The sequence below is a fragment of the Antedon mediterranea genome, chromosome 4 (assembly GCF_964355755.1).
Source record: "Antedon mediterranea chromosome 4, ecAntMedi1.1, whole genome shotgun sequence".
In the NCBI taxonomy this organism is placed as follows: domain Eukaryota; kingdom Metazoa; phylum Echinodermata; class Crinoidea; order Comatulida; family Antedonidae; genus Antedon; species Antedon mediterranea.
In genome coordinates, this window is record NC_092673.1 from 20,192,763 (window position 1) to 20,210,429 (window position 17,667).

At 35.0% G+C, this 17,667-nt stretch overlaps 3 protein-coding genes and 1 long non-coding RNA gene across 4 annotated transcripts; all 4 read left to right on the forward strand.

Moving 5' to 3' along the window:
* The first annotated feature begins 336 nt into the window (after positions 1-336).
* Positions 337-8,807, forward strand: LOC140046831 (uncharacterized). The gene is made up of 3 exons (XR_011844866.1): positions 337-387; positions 6,670-6,952; positions 8,672-8,807. It is a non-coding gene; the product is annotated as an uncharacterized lncRNA (long non-coding RNA).
* Positions 1,580-6,083, forward strand: LOC140046824 (uncharacterized). The gene is made up of 6 exons (XM_072091552.1): positions 1,580-1,614; positions 1,992-2,113; positions 2,342-2,611; positions 2,700-3,684; positions 4,011-4,224; positions 4,780-6,083. Exons 2-6 carry the CDS (start codon positions 1,998-2,000, stop codon positions 5,463-5,465), a joined length of 2,271 nt encoding a protein of 756 aa, XP_071947653.1. The 5' UTR covers positions 1,580-1,614; positions 1,992-1,997; the 3' UTR covers positions 5,466-6,083.
* Positions 8,808-10,577: 1,770 nt separating the features above from the next.
* LOC140047678 (uncharacterized) lies at positions 10,578-15,345 on the forward strand. Its single transcript, XM_072092716.1, has 4 exons — positions 10,578-10,693; positions 11,788-11,978; positions 12,414-12,948; positions 13,056-15,345. The coding sequence occupies exon 4, from the start codon at positions 13,198-13,200 to the stop codon at positions 15,343-15,345; it is 2,148 nt and encodes a 715-aa protein (XP_071948817.1). The 5' UTR covers positions 10,578-10,693; positions 11,788-11,978; positions 12,414-12,948; positions 13,056-13,197.
* Positions 15,346-15,404: 59 nt separating this feature from the next.
* On the forward strand, positions 15,405-16,088 carry LOC140047679 (uncharacterized). The gene has a single exon (XM_072092717.1). The coding sequence runs from the start codon at positions 15,405-15,407 to the stop codon at positions 16,086-16,088; it is 684 nt and encodes a 227-aa protein (XP_071948818.1).
* The last annotated feature ends 1,579 nt before the right edge of the window (positions 16,089-17,667 follow it).

Sequence of the window (17,667 nt, forward strand, 5' to 3'; positions counted from 1 at the left end):
GGGTATTTAAAACAGTACAACATCTTACACTGCCACTAGAAGTTTGTTAAGATGCATTATAGCACACATAAAAAGCTCACTTACTCGTGTTTTTGGCCCGAAGTTGGCACACTATCGGAATATACTTATCTAAATTCCTTTTTCTAATGACTTAGTTTTCTGTTCAAATTTTCATTCATTACTTTTTAAATTTCAGTGGCGATAATTCTAAAGCACCAACAAGGGTATACAGATACAACAATACGGCTGAATTGTATGAAAATTACCAAAATTTGACTTTACCAAATGGTGTACGAAAAGTTGAGAATTTTATAATAAATGGACAACTCTATATTATGTTTCTTTCAAACTACAGAACAGTCTACCTCAATGTTTTGAACTCACATGGTATGTATATACGTTTATTACACTACGCTGCAGCAGAGAAGATTTATCATGACATCAATTAGAACATTATAGGGGGCGCTGCCAACCGAAATGTCCCGGGAGCGAATTTTTTTTTCATAGGTAAGTTAAGTGAGGACAAAAAATATGAACTATTCATGCTATCCCAGTCAGAGTCATTTACGCATGCGCATTACATTGATCGCGATTACGTCACCTTTCTCGCGCGACGTTATGAAAAAATAAAGTTACACACAGCTCAGAGAATTAAGAAGAAAACTTTTTCGAAATATAAAAAAGATAAAAATGACGGTATCCAAATGCGAAATTTGTGATGATGAGGAGGAAGATGTAGAACGCGATGTAATCTATGAAAAATTAGAGGTCAGTTATGCTTTATTATAATTTCATTATATCGTGTAGCCTGAGGCTGCCTGCCTCTCTCTATTTATCTATACTAGGCCTTTGGCGCCTAAGCCTGAGGAGGCTAGTTTAGAGAGGATGAAAGGACGACGATGATGACTCAGTATGAATGATGTCAGTGCTGTCGCGCCTCCTTTGCAAACGCTCTCGGGCGAGTTTGTTACCATGCCCACAATAATATAGGTCAGGCCTAGCTAGGCTAGGCTAGGCCTATTATAAATATTATTTTTATAGGATAAGAAGAAGAAGAAGAAATGGCATATTAAATGATTTCATCAGATTGGAAAACAAATAGAGGGTTGTGTAGGCTATGCCATTGCTACAGTACTACTAACTACACACTAGCAACAGCGATGAGCGCAGTCGCAATGTACTGATGTATTAATAATAATAATGATCAATAATTCATTTAATAATAATTAAATATAATGATAATGATGATGATGATAATTAATGATACTAATAATATTATGAATAGTAATAATTATGAATAAATTAATATGAATAATTTATTAAAAATATTAAATAATTCAATTACAATCAGTTGAGTTACATCATCACTGTCAGAGAGATATGTAAATTGTAATATGTAATATACTTCCTCAGGCCATTCTACCTGCAGAATACCATCATGAAGTTTGTAAACATGAGCATATTGATGAAGTAAATTACACATGCTTTTTGCGGTTGAAGCTAACAACAGAGGAAGATGTACACAAGTGGCTTGAAGCATTTCAGAGGTCCTCTTCTATAACTTGGAGAAAATCCAAGACATATCCCAATTCTGGGCGTTACAATACATACAGGGTATTAAATATATTTACATTACTTACTTTTTCCCCCCTAATAAAGTTCAAAAAGATTATCAAAAAATAAATAAAATAAGAGAGTACATAATTGGATGCTATGTCTTTTAAGGAAGAGGTCATGTGTTCGAATCGCTCTTGAAAAATCTAATTTTATCACCACAATATTAGAACAAACAAGACAAATCTGTAGAACAAACTAATAAGAACAAATTGTGGCTGGGATTATAATTTAAATAATAATGATAATTATGATGATAATGTTAATGTCAAGTACTGGTTCGCTTAAAAAAAAGTGACAAACTGAGGGCAAGTAAATTTTAATATAATTTAGTTGTGCCAGTTCCCTATTGCTTACTGTTTGTCTCTTGTCTTTAGGTTGATATGAGATGCCAACACAATACCAGGTCATCCAAACCAAAACCAGGGAAAGGGACAAAAAACACAGGCTGCCCTGCTACCATGAACTTGGTATTAAAGAGATCCATCACAAATTCAAAGTAAGTAACAGTTTCGCATTTTCGAAGAGTATAATTAATGATTTTTGGTGACAGTGTATCTTTAAACAACAAGAATATAATTTTAGCAATCGATTCGAATTAGGCTATAGAAACATCAAATTTGATATACATAGTTTGAAGTTACTCAATGTTTCATTGCAATTTCCAAAAGCTAGTTAACTATTCAATTATCTTTCTCAAATTTATGCAATGCTTTTTGTTATTCAGGACCCAAGATCAGCATGTAAAACATGGCCTCCTCTTCAACGTAAGGCTTAAAAATGAACATAATCACCGAATAACATGTGCTGATGCGCTAAGGAGAAGAGATGTCTCTGAGGATTCTATAGCCAAACTCAGAGACCTTTTTGAGCATGGACACTCGCCATCATCTGCTCTTGAGACAATAAAACATGATCTTGCAGAAGAACACGGAGAACAATATGTTTATGTTTGTGCAGACCGTTTCATGTGTTCTGATCTTCAGTTTTGCTACAGGTGGGTACTACACTGCCTGTTACGAGTATAATTATGCACACTAGTTCTCGTAGATATTGACTGAAATTTATTTTCTTTTTATGAACAGATTATACTACAAGACCTTTCAAAAGGTATACGGAGCATCCTCAGGAGAACTTATGTATGTCGACCTTGAGAAAAGAGTACATGAGTACAATGCTCAACAAAATGATAGTTGTGCCAAAATGTGTACTACTGACGACAATCAAACAATAATAGCCATATGCACACCACTAATGAAGCGGGTACACACCAAAGTCAAGCACAGTGGCGAAATGATTTTTGTTGACTCCTCTGGTAATTGTGACCGCCATAATAGCAGGATATTCATTTTCCTGACACATTCATCTGCTGGTGGGCTACCATTGGGTGTTGTAATAACTACTTCAGAGAGTGAAGCAACAATCACAACAGGGATCAAGCTTTTGCAGACGATTCTTCCCGATGGTTCCTATTTTGGCAGGGGTGCACAAGGGCCACAGATAGCAATGACAGATGACTGCCAAGCACTTCATTTAGCCATCCATGCAGTGTATCCAGAAACGTCATTGCTACTGTGCGTATTTCATCTGTTACAGGCTATGTGGCGCTGGCTATGGGATGCCAAAAACAGGATTGCCAAATGTGACAGACCTTCTCTCCTTGGCGTCTTGAAGAGTTTGGTCTATGCTGAGTCGGCCAGAGAGCTTAATGAACGGTACGAAGTAGTAACTGAAGACCCAGCAGCAAGAAAGTACCATAAGTACAGAGAACACCTTGACAGCATATACCAACGAAAAGAGGCCTGGGCTATATGCTTAAGAAGCAACTTAATGACAAGAGGGAACAACACCAACAATTATGTTGAGAGTGCAATGCGGGTCGTAAAAGACAAGGTTTTGTACCGGCTGAAAGCGTATAATGTCACCCAGTTAATGGATTTCATCCTCACAAGAATGGAGTCTTATTATGCACGACGACTTTTAGATGTTGCCAATAATCGCACAGCCAATATTCAACAATCACGGTACTTCATGAGTGATGGGAATATCAACTGCGACAACATTCTGAAGGTAAAGCAAAACATACATTAAGGTGCCCTTATGGTTTTTTTAACTGGCCCACCAGACCAGTAAATCTATCATTTAACTGGTCCGTAATCAAAATGACTGTCCCAATTTATAAGCCGTAAAAAAATTTGGTATTTAAAAAATAGCAATCCAATTGTTTATTATCATCAACATTTTAACTGGCCAAAGCAGACCAGTCGCTTGGGTATTTCACTGGTCCACCATGGATTTGACTGGTCGCTAACGCTGAACATTCAAGCAACAACATTGACATACATAGAATAATGAATATCATAGACAATAACTTTACTTTTTATTTGTTGTAACAGGAAGATGAATCAAATTACTCAGTGCCAAGTGCTTCAACAGACAAGCTGTATCATGTGGACATCAGCATTGGCACCTGCACTTGCCCTATTGGAAACACTGGTGGACCATGCAAACATCAAAATGCAGTAATGAAGACTTTCAACATCATCAATTCTAATCACACTCCAACTACGTCACCCTTTTTGAGGAAATTATATTATTCAATAGCTACAGGTAATTATATTGTTCCACCCAGAATTCTAGATCTGTATTGTAAAATTGTGTAATCATGTTTGCTGGTTACACAAGGTAGAATTAATTACCGATAACTACAATTACAGGTATTTGTGGAAAATTTAATGAATATGAATGCTATTTTGCCCCTAATATTATGGAGTACATCCAATCAAGACTTTTTATTGAGTCACAGAATTTTGAATGGATGTGACATAATGTTGTTGACAACATCTGATGTTTTGCTCAACTTTTCGCGATAGGTTATAAAGAATTTATATTTTATAGGTAAATAATAAAAGGCCTAGATATTGGATTCCTAATTTTTGGGGTATACAGGAAAACATTGAACTGTGGCAGACTCATGTAATCCATATTTTCGCGTATAGAACACAATTAGGCATCCTATAATATATAATAATAATAATACCATGGCTGGCTCTGAACAAGCTGGAGGCTTTGGCAGGAAAGGGCATGACTAAGTTTAGAGATGCATATACACATGAACACATCTTAAAAAAATTATTAAATTATTGTTTTTTCCTGCTGATATAGGTAGAGATGATATAGATCGACACTGGTTAATGGGTCTTGAATATGATGAGCCTGATGCGATTCTTCCAGATGAGAACACTGCAGCTACCACTGGGAGCGGTCAGTCTGTCCTGCAGGATCCTCAGATTGTAAGGTTGGACTCCCTCAATCTACAGCGTTCTGCAGAAAATGCATTTCAGAATCGGGGAAGATGTACAGAAGCAACCGACGATGACCAGACTGACGATCAAGAAAGATTGAAATTAATGTTTGAAAAGCTCAGCAAGGCGGTGAATGAACATAGTGATGTTTACAAAGCCCCTATAAGGAAATTCATGTCCGCGTTTGACAATATCACTACGGATGCTGCTTTAGTCTCTGCATTGGCTACTTTCGGTAACTATAATGGGCACTCTGCTGCAAGGCAAATTAAAATCAGAGCGAAGAAATGCCTCCAAACGACTACCAAAATTGGGGTGCAGCCGACTGCCATAGCGAGGCGCAGGGTTCCATTGGAAGGAAGGCGAGCCTTAATAACTGGACGACCTCCAAAACAAGTGAACCAATCAGATAATGGTTATGCCAAGAAAAGGGGTAGCACCACAAAGAGAGGAGTTATCCCCAGAAGAAGAGCATCCGCACCTCACTCGCTATCTCAATGTGTAACAAATAACGCATCTCTTGGACAGACACATTCCACAAAGTAGAAATGAATGATCAAGTATCATAAGGCCATAAAAACAGGAGAACATTCAGAATGATGTAAAAACATTTTAAATGGGAAGAAATTACACTTATTTTTTAATTACATCTATTTTTGTCACCAAATCACAAACTGTTTGTTGTTTAAAATTAAAGTTAAAAAATATCTACAGGAACGGACACTTGCATTAGAAACTATTTAATAAGCGCTACTTCTATATTTTGATAGTCTTATTGTTAGTATTTTTATGAATAATTATATGGTTCATTGTATGTCTTTTTTGCTGTTCTTTCAAAGGACCTCATTGGAAACAAGTCCGTAGAGGACTTTATGAGTTATCCTTGGCATTCTTCTTGTTTTATTCGGTCTTATGTCTCATGATTTTTTATATATGCTATTTTTTAATTGTATGTCTGTGACTTTTTATGTACGGATGCCGAAATAAATCAAATCAAATCAAAACCATTAGATAGACGTTTTTCATGCGAACTTGTTATGAATGGATGTATTGTCTTAAAACTGGAACGCTAGTTGACCAACCACAGTACTGTTCTGATTACTATAATTGTTCAGGAATTCGATAAGAATTTTCAAAGTCAATTCTCCACTTAACTACACAATGCCTTGGTATCACCATGGAGTACTCTAGTAGGCTAGCGCAGTTAGCTAGGCTGTTGTCCCAGCTACTTCTAGGCCTTACTAATATAATACTAATAGCTACTAACGCGGCATATTTTCGAGATACAGTAAATTAATGTATACTTATATTTATTGCTAAAGCGAATGGCTGTGTCGTCAAAAAGTAGTTTGTTTTATCCATGGAGCAAAACACTCCATGGTTTATCCATATATGATATAGAGAAAAGAATTATCCTTCGCGGAAGTCGCACATGCGCAATGGATGTAGTTGAGACGTCTTATGAATAATTCATAATTTTTTCCTCACTTACCTACGAAAAAAAAATTCGCGTCCCGGGAATCGATGTCTTTTTTAATAGTTAAGAGAGAATATTTAGATGGTTAGGTTAGATTATACTTAGGAAGTAGATCAGCTATCTTTACCTGGTAACTTGCCCTGTTAACGTCAAACTCGACATTATCTATAGTCTCAAATGTATACTTTGTGATTTTTATCACGACTGCTTTACTGTTACTGCAATTAAAATAAAGATCTACTGTATAAGAAAGTATTCCATCTTATGTTTTAGGTTTTTTCAAATATCATCAAATGACTGTAGGAGATGGTGCATGTGATGCATCGTATTTGCAATTGGCTACAAACCACTATTTACTTGTGACAAACTACGATGTTAAAGTGAACTCAACGGTGTATAAATGGAATTTTACCCGTAACCTATTCGTAAAGCCAAGTACCAGGTCATGGAGTTCAGAGTGGTAAACTTTTCTCAGTGGATGGTAGTTTATATGCGGCAATAGCAAACTACAATGGAACGACTGAATCTCCAGAGGTTTGGGAAATAAAAGAAAACTGTAAGTTATAAAAATGAATATTTCATTTGATTTTAGTTACACGAATGCACGTTCTTACAATACAAGCTAACTCAGTATCAGCTGTTAATCAGATTTTACTTTATTTTTACAAATGATCTAGGCCTACTCATGGTATTATTTTTATTTATTTATTGTTCCATTTTTGCTCTCTCTTAGACAGTCCCGTCACAAGAGATGTTCATCTTCTTGCCCTCGTCCTTATTTTTTAATCTCACCTAAATGTAGGTGGTCAATAGAGTAATTTTACCGATCTGGGAGTTTATTCCTAATGTTAAGTCCAAAACCCAATGGTTTTCTTTGTCGTTACGAGTTTTGTCGCTCCAATTGACATCGTGGTCTACATAATTTCCTTTTTTATGTAACACGATGAAATGAAAAAAAAACAATTACAACTTTTTTTTTTGTCTTTTTAATAACTTTTGTAATAACTAGTGAATCACTTTATGAAATTAGACATTATACAGCAAAATTTCGATGTTGTACTTAAATCACTTACTTTTTAATGTTAGATTATACAGTCATAAACAAGTGACGTTTTATATTATTTATTAACTCAGAACAACAAAATGTTATTTTTATATCAAATGAAATGAGATTTAATGTGTCCTTTGTGATATTGAACATAAAATCATGCAAAGTGGCATTTACGGCCATTTTGAACAAACATTTTTCATTATAGTACATAGAAATGTGCATATTCTGAACAATTTAAGACCAAAATCAGACCTCTATGATCAGTCTTTGTCAAGTACCGTCTTTATTTATGATTTTGATAAATCCAAGATGGCCACCAAAATGGCCCCCAAAAAACCCCATGGGACAATATTTCGTCTTGGGAACATCAAAAAATGTTAATTACATATATTCAGGATTACAAAAATGTACATTAAAAAAATACATCATGGGGGTGCACGGTAACCCCTCCTTCCTACTAGACTGTTATAACCCTGTAGAGCTGTGTCAGTTATGGTTGTACTTTTGACCTGACGAGTGTGTTTGCTTTGCTAGCATACGAAACAAATTTGTAGTCAATAAAGTACAATGAAGTAACCAAGTTTATTTTTATTTGTGATACATATCTAGCTCTACCAATGATATCGAGCACTGTAACCAGATTATCTCTTACTCTTACTTTGGATTTATATATATATATATATATAAATACTGTAAGATGAGGGCGTATCAATTTGATCTCTGGTGCGCGTGCGTACAACTGAGGACTAGTGCTGTTCTGCCGTACCACGCCGAGAATGTTAAAGAGTCGCTATCCAATCGAGTTCGAACAATACCATGAAAGCCCCAGTGGTCTAATGGTTAGGACATCTGCATATCAAGCAGGCGGTCTGAGTTCGAGTCTCGGTTGGTGCGACTTTTTCTCATTCTCACAGATTTCCTCATCTTTATCGTTTCAAATTAATTAATTAAATTTCAGTATATCACCGGGCGGTTTAGAATTAATGTTTATTGCCTGTTGTGTTATATATATATATATAAATCCAAAGGCAAATTACTGAAAAATGACAATGCTGTGGGTATCAGTGGCTGGATCTCAATGGAGATACAAAAAAAAGCGAAAAGCTAAATCAAAACGATAAAGTAAAACAGCCAGAAAAATTAGCAGAGCTTTCGGACAAAACTAGTCCTTCATCAGTGCAAGTGAAGGAATTTCGATAACGTCATAGCATATATGTTTTATAGTCAAACAGATTTTGAGAGTACTGGTTATGGCTGGACTCAAGAAAGAGGTGATGGTTTTGATTGGATGCGGACTTGTGGTGGAAGGGATGGAAGAATTGGTGAAAGAAAAACTGGACCATCAAAGGTCATTCAGGAAATCGTTGTACGTTTATTAGGATTATTAGTAGAAATGTCTACTAGCACATGAGAGGTTAAGTGTGGTGTAAAATAAACACTTCTAGTGGTCACTATGCCAAAAATCTAAACTGTTTTCACATAATGTTTAATACAGTAAAATTTCGGAAATATTCAAAAAGCCATATATTATAATTTGAACTAGATTTAATTCGTCACTATGACGAATTTTAGGTTATATGCATTGATTTTAATAATTAAATTGATTTTTTGAATATATATATATCGATTTTGTCAGAATCTTTAATTATTTATAATATAGGCCTATGAAGATAGGATCTTGCTAACGCAAATACAATAGTCGGTATCACTATCCAATCAAAGATCCCTCCGCGTATAATATAAACAACCCTTGTTACATAATTATAAATACCTAAGTCATTTTTTTTACTTTTTCATCATAAATCATACGTAAATTAATCTAACACTAAGAAATGAAATTGAACAAACAATACGGATATAAAAAAAATCTTATTTCGTTTCCCAAGGTGAGACTCGATCTGGGTACCTTGAATGCTATAAACGCGAGCACAGACCACCGAGCCATACACAACTGACTAAAGTTGAAGAAAGATTCCTCCGTGTGTTTACTATGCAGTAACCCTTTTGGCTTTTAACTTCAATATATAAACATTTTAAAGAAGAAGTTAATGTTAAGTTTGTTATTTCGGCCAAAGAAAATGCCATAGTTTGTTTGATTGTATTAATTTTTTTTTTAATTTAATATGCAATGATGACGTAATCAACTTTTTTTTCTCTTAATTTCATAATAAATCTTCCATGCATATATGATACATACACTTTAAAAAAATGAAAAATAGGGTTTCCCGAGCATTCTGACGATCTATATTCATTTTAAAATATAGCATATTTTCACCATTTTGTGCAAAGCCGGTCACTTTAACGTGCTTGTATAACGTGGTTTTAAATTAAAAAGTGAATAAAATATGATGAAATTGCTAAAGAAAGTTTGTAAAACAGAAATCAGGCAAAAAGAGTACCGCAGTATAGTTTAACGCGCAGTGCAAAATTCTGCGCACTCATGGCAATTTTTACACGCTTAAAATTGCCTGAAATGTACTCACTACTCACTCATTTTTTTAAATTGTAAGCGCACGTACGCACGCGTTATATGCGCTACGCACGTATTTGCATTTTCATATGATGAAATATGATCTGAAATTTACCAAATTTGGTTTAATTATAATACATATGATTGCAAACGTGATTTCATTAAATCACGCGTAGACCTTTTTTATTGCGCACCATGAAAGGATATCCACATCGATTCCTGGATATAAGGAATATACTCTGAAAAATTAACGTAGCTAGATGTAATTGATCTCAAGATAATATTGACGGACAAAACAGTGCTAAGGAAAGAATAAAATAAAGAAATAAAGATTTTTGACAGAATCAATAAGGTTATATGCATGATAATATATAGCCTAATTAAATTTAATTACTAACTGCTTGTTTATTTCCACGCACAGCTCAGGTGATCATTATGTTTACATTAAAACAATATCTACAAGTAACTGAAAGTCAGCTCGCATGAGAAGTCAATTGTTACCACCAGGGCAACATGTATCTTTATCATTCTACTATCACATGTACGGACATGAAGTTGGATCACTCACGGTTTACAGAAAATCGGATTTGGGGGACGAACTGTTATGGAAAAAAAGTGGTAACCAAGGAGATCGGTGGCGAAATGCTGTAGTAGCACAATTTGCGTACAACGGTTATAGAAAAAATTACATTGTGGTTGAAGGCTATTGGGAAAAGTAGTTTACCGTAGGGGTGACATCGCAATTGACGACATTCAATATCGGACGCGTGCTATCGGTTTGTAACTTTCAAATGAGATTTGTTTTTATTTAATATAAAGATTATATAATTATTACAGACTATACTACTGAAATCAATACAGAAACTATACTACCATAATCTGTTCTTTGGGAAATGAAAACGAGATATAACAATTTGTGTATAAGATAAAAACATTAAAAATAGGCCTCTTATTATCAGGAAATTGGCCCAAACTACTAATACTATATGCATATAATCTCTGCTTCCATACCTTGATTGTTGCAAACTTGTAACTCTCCCTTCTGCAGTCGAATCTCTTTATGTAACTGTTTATTTGTAATTTTATTTGTACTATTGTTTGTTTCTCTTGATATGGACTTGTTCAAAATTCAATAAATTTGAATTGTAAATAGTAGTTAACTCAATCGGAGAGCCGCGTTGGGAATTATGACCGTTATTGAGAAATTGTGGACTTCACATGACATACATATACATACATACTTTAAACTTTTATACATATATACATACATACATACACAAAAGCGTTAATGTTTCGCGCGAAAACATTAGCATAAAGTATAGGTCATATCTCTAAACATTAGTGTACATCATCCGTCAATGTCTTATCGTTAGCATTTTTTTTATAACAATAATAAGTAAATGTCGTCATATGGCCTTTTCAAGTCAACATATCTTTTATTCAATAAGGGTAATATTATGCATATGTACAATAGAGAATAAAATGAAAACTGAAGCAAAATAAAAAATAAAGGAAATACTAAACAGAAAAGCAAATAATTAAACATATATATATATAATCTATATACCCATATTAAACCGGACAGAAAATAGACAAATAAACAAATCATAAATTATTAGTATTACTATTATTATAAAAAGACAAAATAAATTGTTAAATTTAACCAAAAAGTCATTTAATTTTTTTCCTTTAATTTCAGGTTTTTCTAGTAGGAAAATAAGTGGATATAATCTTTTTTTTTTTTAAACTGTTATGTCACATTAAAATAGATTATTCAACAATTTTCAGGGGGACAATAATATCTTATATAAATATTTATCTTCATTCAATGAACATTTGTAACAATTAATTTAAATTTAACACTCACTAGACGAATGGGACGCTGGCTTAACGGGAATCGACACATTTACAAATAACGGAGATACTTACTTAGTAGTTGTGAATCAGGATAACTGTGTACAGAACACAATAGTGTACATATGGGACAAATCGACTAATGAATGTAAAATTCATCAACGTATTCCTGTGGAGCATTGTTCGTACAGATCTACCATTTTCAAAGTAAGTATATTAAGTATTAAATAAATTCATCTGGTTCCAATTATAATTAACTGGAATATTTTTTACTTTTATGTTGAACCAAAAAATACATACACAATACATACATACACCCATGCATACCTACATATTTATACCAATTTTTGGTTCATAAAAGTAATAATTTTCCAGTTAAGTTCAAGTAGGCTACACACACTTGAGTGTGTATCGTCTTTACAAAACAGAAATTGGGAGGTGGCCAATTTTGATTGATATTGCTTTTTAAATTGAAAAGTCTGGCAAAAAAAAAGAGTGCTGCAGGTACACTAATGAAACAAACCTAAATTGATATCAAAATGTATGCGAATCAACCAATCTTTCGAGTTGTTTTTTTGGGTTTTAGCAATTAGCATGTTTGTATTAAAGCGCATCTTTAAGTATATTATTCTTTATTTACAGGTTGGCGGAGAAATGTTTATGATAATAACCACAAGCAGAACGGAATCACGTGATGCTGATGACGATTTTGAACTCTATACTACGTCATCACCAATATTTAAATTAGAAGGGAGTATGTTCGTAAGTTACGGAGCGATACTGTAGGATTTATAGCAAATCCGAGTTGTAGAGCGCACCCAGGATTATGTCAGTTGCTATCCCGGATGTTGAACGCGTGTGTAATATACATAGTTTGGAAAGGACTGAAAAGAAACGAAAGTTATAATGCTAACCAGTGAAACGAAAGTTATAATGCTAACCAGTGAAACGAAAGTTATAATGCTAACCAGTGAAACTAAAGTTATAATGCTAACCAGTGAAACGAAAGTTATAATGCTAACCAGTGAAACTAAAGTTATAAATGCTAACCAGTGAAACTAAAGTTTATAAATGCTAACCAGTACCAGTTTAATATAATGTTTAGTTACTAATGAGTGTATTTTGACGGGTCGAAAGTATGACAGTAGGCGTATGCTAGGGATTTGCTTGACAAACAGTGAGTTATTGAACAAATGTTAAGAAATAATGTTATAATAGCTATTCAATCATACGTCGGTTCTTGTTTCTAATATGTAAATTATGACTTATATTTCATGCTTTCAGATTTGAATGAGAATTTGTTTCACAATAAATCATCTCAAACACAGGTGAATCTCAGTGCTTATTGTTCGTTATAAAGTACTTTCCTTACAATTCAAATTGTTTTTACTGACTGACGCACAAGGAAGGTATAGGGAACGACCAAATGGACAAGCTAAAGGTAACCAGAAGAAACCGCAAGGGCACCTTAACAAGAGCCTTAGGTGGATTGAGACAACTCGTTGATAGCCAACCATCGGAGCAAGAGCTGCAAGAAGGACTATTAAGAGTTAAAAGAACGTTTGAAACCATTGAGCAATCTCATGCAGAGTTAGTCGAGTTGATAAACGATGATGATGAATTTCAAAAGGAAGAAGATTGGATGATAAGATGCCAAAAGGAATATATGGCAGAAGTCCATGCTATCAAGACTGAATATAAGACCAAAACAGTATCCAACAACCTAGCAGCAAAAGCAATTCAAGATGTTGAAACAGAAACATTAGAAAAGAATCAACCTGATACTATAGTTAATGATAAGGTAAACAATAGTGAAAATCATAATGTTGTAGATCAACCTAATGTTGTTGAAGCTAATGTTAAGAATCATAATAATGTATCTAACGATAAAACTGAAGGTACTTGGGATAGTCTAGTAAAAGCACTATCACTTCCCCGTACACCCCTGAAACATTATGATGGGGATCCTGTATATTATCATTCCTTTATAACTTCTTATCAGAGCATGATGTCAGGCGTTAATGATGATAGTGTTAAGTTGAACACCTTAATATTATTTTGTAAAGGTAAAGCTCTGGATGCAATTCAATTCTGTGTCATGAAACCACCCACTGAAGGATTTAAAGCAGCTTGGGACACTTTAAGGGAAAGATTTGGTAATACAGCAATCATTGTCCAGGCATGGGTCCAAAAGATTTTGACTAGAGGAAAGGTGAATGTTCATAGTTTAAGGGAGTTTTCCGATGACATTGAAAACTGTTATGAGGCACTAAGTGCACTTGGGTATTTAAATGAATTGAACAATCAAGCTAGTGTAAAGCAAATAATTGATGGTTTGCCTAAGTTTCTCCAAAACAGGTGGTGCCGAGAGAATCAGAAGATCAAGGCCAAAGGAACTAATCCATCTTTGAAAGACATTGTTATGTTTGTAAAAACTGCAGCCTTGGAAACTAGTGACCCAGTCTTCGGAAACCAGGAACAGCAAAAACCCCAAGAAAAGCACAAAGTGAGAGTAAACCAAATTGCTGCCAAAACAGAATACCATAAATGTTGGGTATGTCAAAATGATGACCACTGGACTGACCAATGTGAAGCTATGTTGAAACTAAGTTCAGATGAACGCATGAAAATGGTAAAGGAAAAACATGCATGTTTTGCATGCTTGAAAATTGCAGGCCGAAATCACCGGATGGCAAATTGCACCAGACGAAAACGATGCAACAAGTTGGTAGATAAACAATGTTGTGACAAGTATCACCATCCTTTACTGCACCCAGAAGTGAAAGCAGGGAACGTGGGATTGGTAGGTCTGTCCAAAAGTGTAATTGACAATGAACCATTACTGCAGGTACTTGAAGTTGAGGTAATTAATGGAAACACAAGCAAGAAAGCAAATGTGATGTTAGACAACGGCTCCCAAGGTACTTTCATAAGGGAAGGCTTTGTTAACAGTTTGGGTATCCAGGGTAAAAATGTTACAGCAGCGTTGACCACTGTGGGAGGTAAGGAGGAAAAATATGATACAAAAATCTATGACATACAGTTAGTAGGTGAGAATCCAAAGAAAATACATGAAATCAAGGCCATCGGAATGAGCGACATAAGTGATAATCTTGATGTTGATGTTAGAAAACTGGAACAATTGTTCGAGATGAAGGAGGGTACACTGAAAAGACAGGCTGGACCGATTGATATTCTAATAGGAGTAAATTATGCACACCTCCACACAGGAAAAATCCTGGAAGGGGATGGAATTGTGGCTCAGAAGTGCCCTCTGGGATGGACTGTTTATGGTGGTGGTGGTAATTCCACGTTGAACAACCGGATAATGCATGTTAAAATCAGTAAACCTGTTGACCTTACAGATTTCTGGTCAACTGAAGCAATGGGAGTAGATGTAGGATCATGTAGCTGTAAGAAGAGTCTGATTGTAAATGAGGGAATGGAAACAAAGTTACTGGAAGACTCATGTATCAAGGTGGAGAACCAGTGGACAGTTCCCTACCCATGGGTAAGAGATCCGTCTGACCTGATGGACAATAAACATCAAGCAAAAAAATGTTGGGTGTGTTAGAAAGGAGATTGACAAAAAATAGAGAACATGCAAAGGCATACCAACATCAAATGGACGAAATGGTGCAAATGCAATTCGCAAGAAAATTGTCCAAGTCTGAAGTCAATTGTTATCAAGGCCCTGTCCATTATATTCCGCATTTTTCGGTGAACCGACCAGAGAACAGAAGCACACCAGTCCGGATTGTGTTCAATGCTTCAAACAGATATAACGGAGACACCATAAATGATTTTTGGATGAAAGGCCCGGACCTTTTAAACAACTTAGTCGGAGTAATACTACGCTTTCGAGAGAATCGCATTGCCATCCTCGGAGATATATCGAAAATGTATCATCGAATCCACATCCCTGAGATTGATCAACACGTTCACAGATACCTATGGCGAGATATGGAGTTCGACAGAGAGCCTGATATATATATTAAGCAAGTTCTTACGTTTGGCGACAAGCCAGCCCCGGCCATGGCACTAACAGCCTTAAGACTTACAGCAAGAGAAAGTCAAACTGAATACCCAGAGGCCGCTAAAGTAATAGAGAGAGATACATACATGGACGACATATGTCCATCAGTGAAGTCCAAACCCGAAGCAGTTAAGTTAATTCAAGACATAGACAAGATACTAAGCAATGGTGGATTCTCAGTAAAGGGATGGGTATCAAATGAAAAGATAGCAGAAAAAGTCAAAGAAGAAGAAAAAGGAGTAAAGTTTTGTAGGAAAGATAGTAAAGGCCTACCCCAGTGAAGATGATAGAGTGAGAGTAGTAGATGTAAAGGTACACGAGAAGGTTTATAAGCGTCCTGTTGTGAAACTGATAAAGCTTGATCAGTGGGAATAAGTTTGACCAATGTAGTTTAAGTGAGTTATGATACGTTTATGAAGACGTTTGGAGTTTGCATTGTTTAAGTTAAATTTGTATTAATAATTTGTATTTTAATGAGATTTCCTCATTGCTGGGGGAATGTAGGATTTATAGCAAATCCGAGTTGTAGAGCGCACCCAGGATTATGTCAGTTGCTATCCCGGATGTTGAACGCGTGTGTAATATACATAGTTTGGAAAGGACTGAAAAGAAACGAAAGTTATAATGCTAACCAGTGAAACGAAAGTTATAATGCTAACCAGTGAAACGAAAGTTATAATGCTAACCAGTGAAACTAAAGTTATAATGCTAACCAGTGAAACGAAAGTTATAATGCTAACCAGTGAAACTAAAGTTATAAATGCTAACCAGTGAAACTAAAGTTTATAAATGCTAACCAGTACCAGTTTAATATAATGTTTAGTTACTAATGAGTGTATTTTGACGGGTCGAAAGTATGACAGTAGGCGTATGCTAGGGATTTGCTTGACAAACAGTGAGTTATTGAACAAATGTTAAGAAATAATGTTATAATAGCTATTCAATCATACGTCGGTTCTTGTTTCTAATATGTAAATTATGACTTATATTTCATGCTTTCAGATTTGAATGAGAATTTGTTTCACAATAAATCATCTCAAACACAGGTGAATCTCAGTGCTTATTGTTCGTTATAAAGTACTTTCCTTACAGATACCATCACACGAATGTTATGATATAACATTTTTTGAACGAGATGGGGAGTACTTTTTGGGTCAGTCGAATAAACGAAATGCAAATGGTGGTACGACTAATCCAACCTTCAACATATACCAATGGGTGTAGTTGATGTAAATTTTAAAAGGTATGGCGCTCGTTGATTTTTAAAACTCGATATTACGGAAGCTGATTTTGAGAGGCCCTCAACAATACAAGCGACATAAAAACATTACAAGTAAAAATATATTTAAAGGCAAAAATGTAAAAAGGTTAGGAAGATTTAAAATTTAAAATGTGTCATTGTTAAGCATAACATTCTTTAATTTACTTTTAAAATTTAAAAAAGTATTGCAATTTCTAATTGAAACGTCTAAAGAGTTAAAATATTTAGGTCCTTTATAATTAAAAGAATGTTTAAAAAGTTCACACTGAGGTCTTGGAACAACGAGATCACACCTGGAAAGTTGCCGGGTAGACATTCTACCATTGGCAGTAATTCTGGCAAGCCCACGGTAGATGTTAGTTTGGGCGAGAAAGGCAAGACAGTCCGTTTGATAGTCAGAATCAGTAGGGAGTAAAAATGGTGTTAACAAAGTTGACGGGAATTAGGAGTAGTGTAAGGAAGTTGGAGAATAGTTTGCATAACCAATCCAAACTTCAACAATTACCAATGGGTGTGTATTTGTAGATCCCGCTCTCCTGTCCTGTGCCTTATTGAACTAAAACGTGCAAAAAACTTATTTATCTTTGAATAAACTAAAA

Coding starts and splice junctions, on each gene's coding strand:
- LOC140047679 (XM_072092717.1), top strand. CDS start 15,405: ATGGTGCAAATGCAATTCGCAAGAAAATTGTCCAAGTCTGAAGTCAAT.
- LOC140046824 (XM_072091552.1), top strand. CDS start 1,998: ATGAGATGCCAACACAATACCAGGTCATCCAAACCAAAACCAGGGAAA. Junction 2,612..2,699: donor GATCTTCAGTTTTGCTACAG/GTGGGTACTACA, acceptor TTTTATGAACAG/ATTATACTACAAGACCTTTC. Junction 4,225..4,779: donor ATATTATTCAATAGCTACAG/GTAATTATATTG, acceptor CTGCTGATATAG/GTAGAGATGATATAGATCGA.
- LOC140047678 (XM_072092716.1), top strand. CDS start 13,198: ATGGACAAGCTAAAGGTAACCAGAAGAAACCGCAAGGGCACCTTAACA.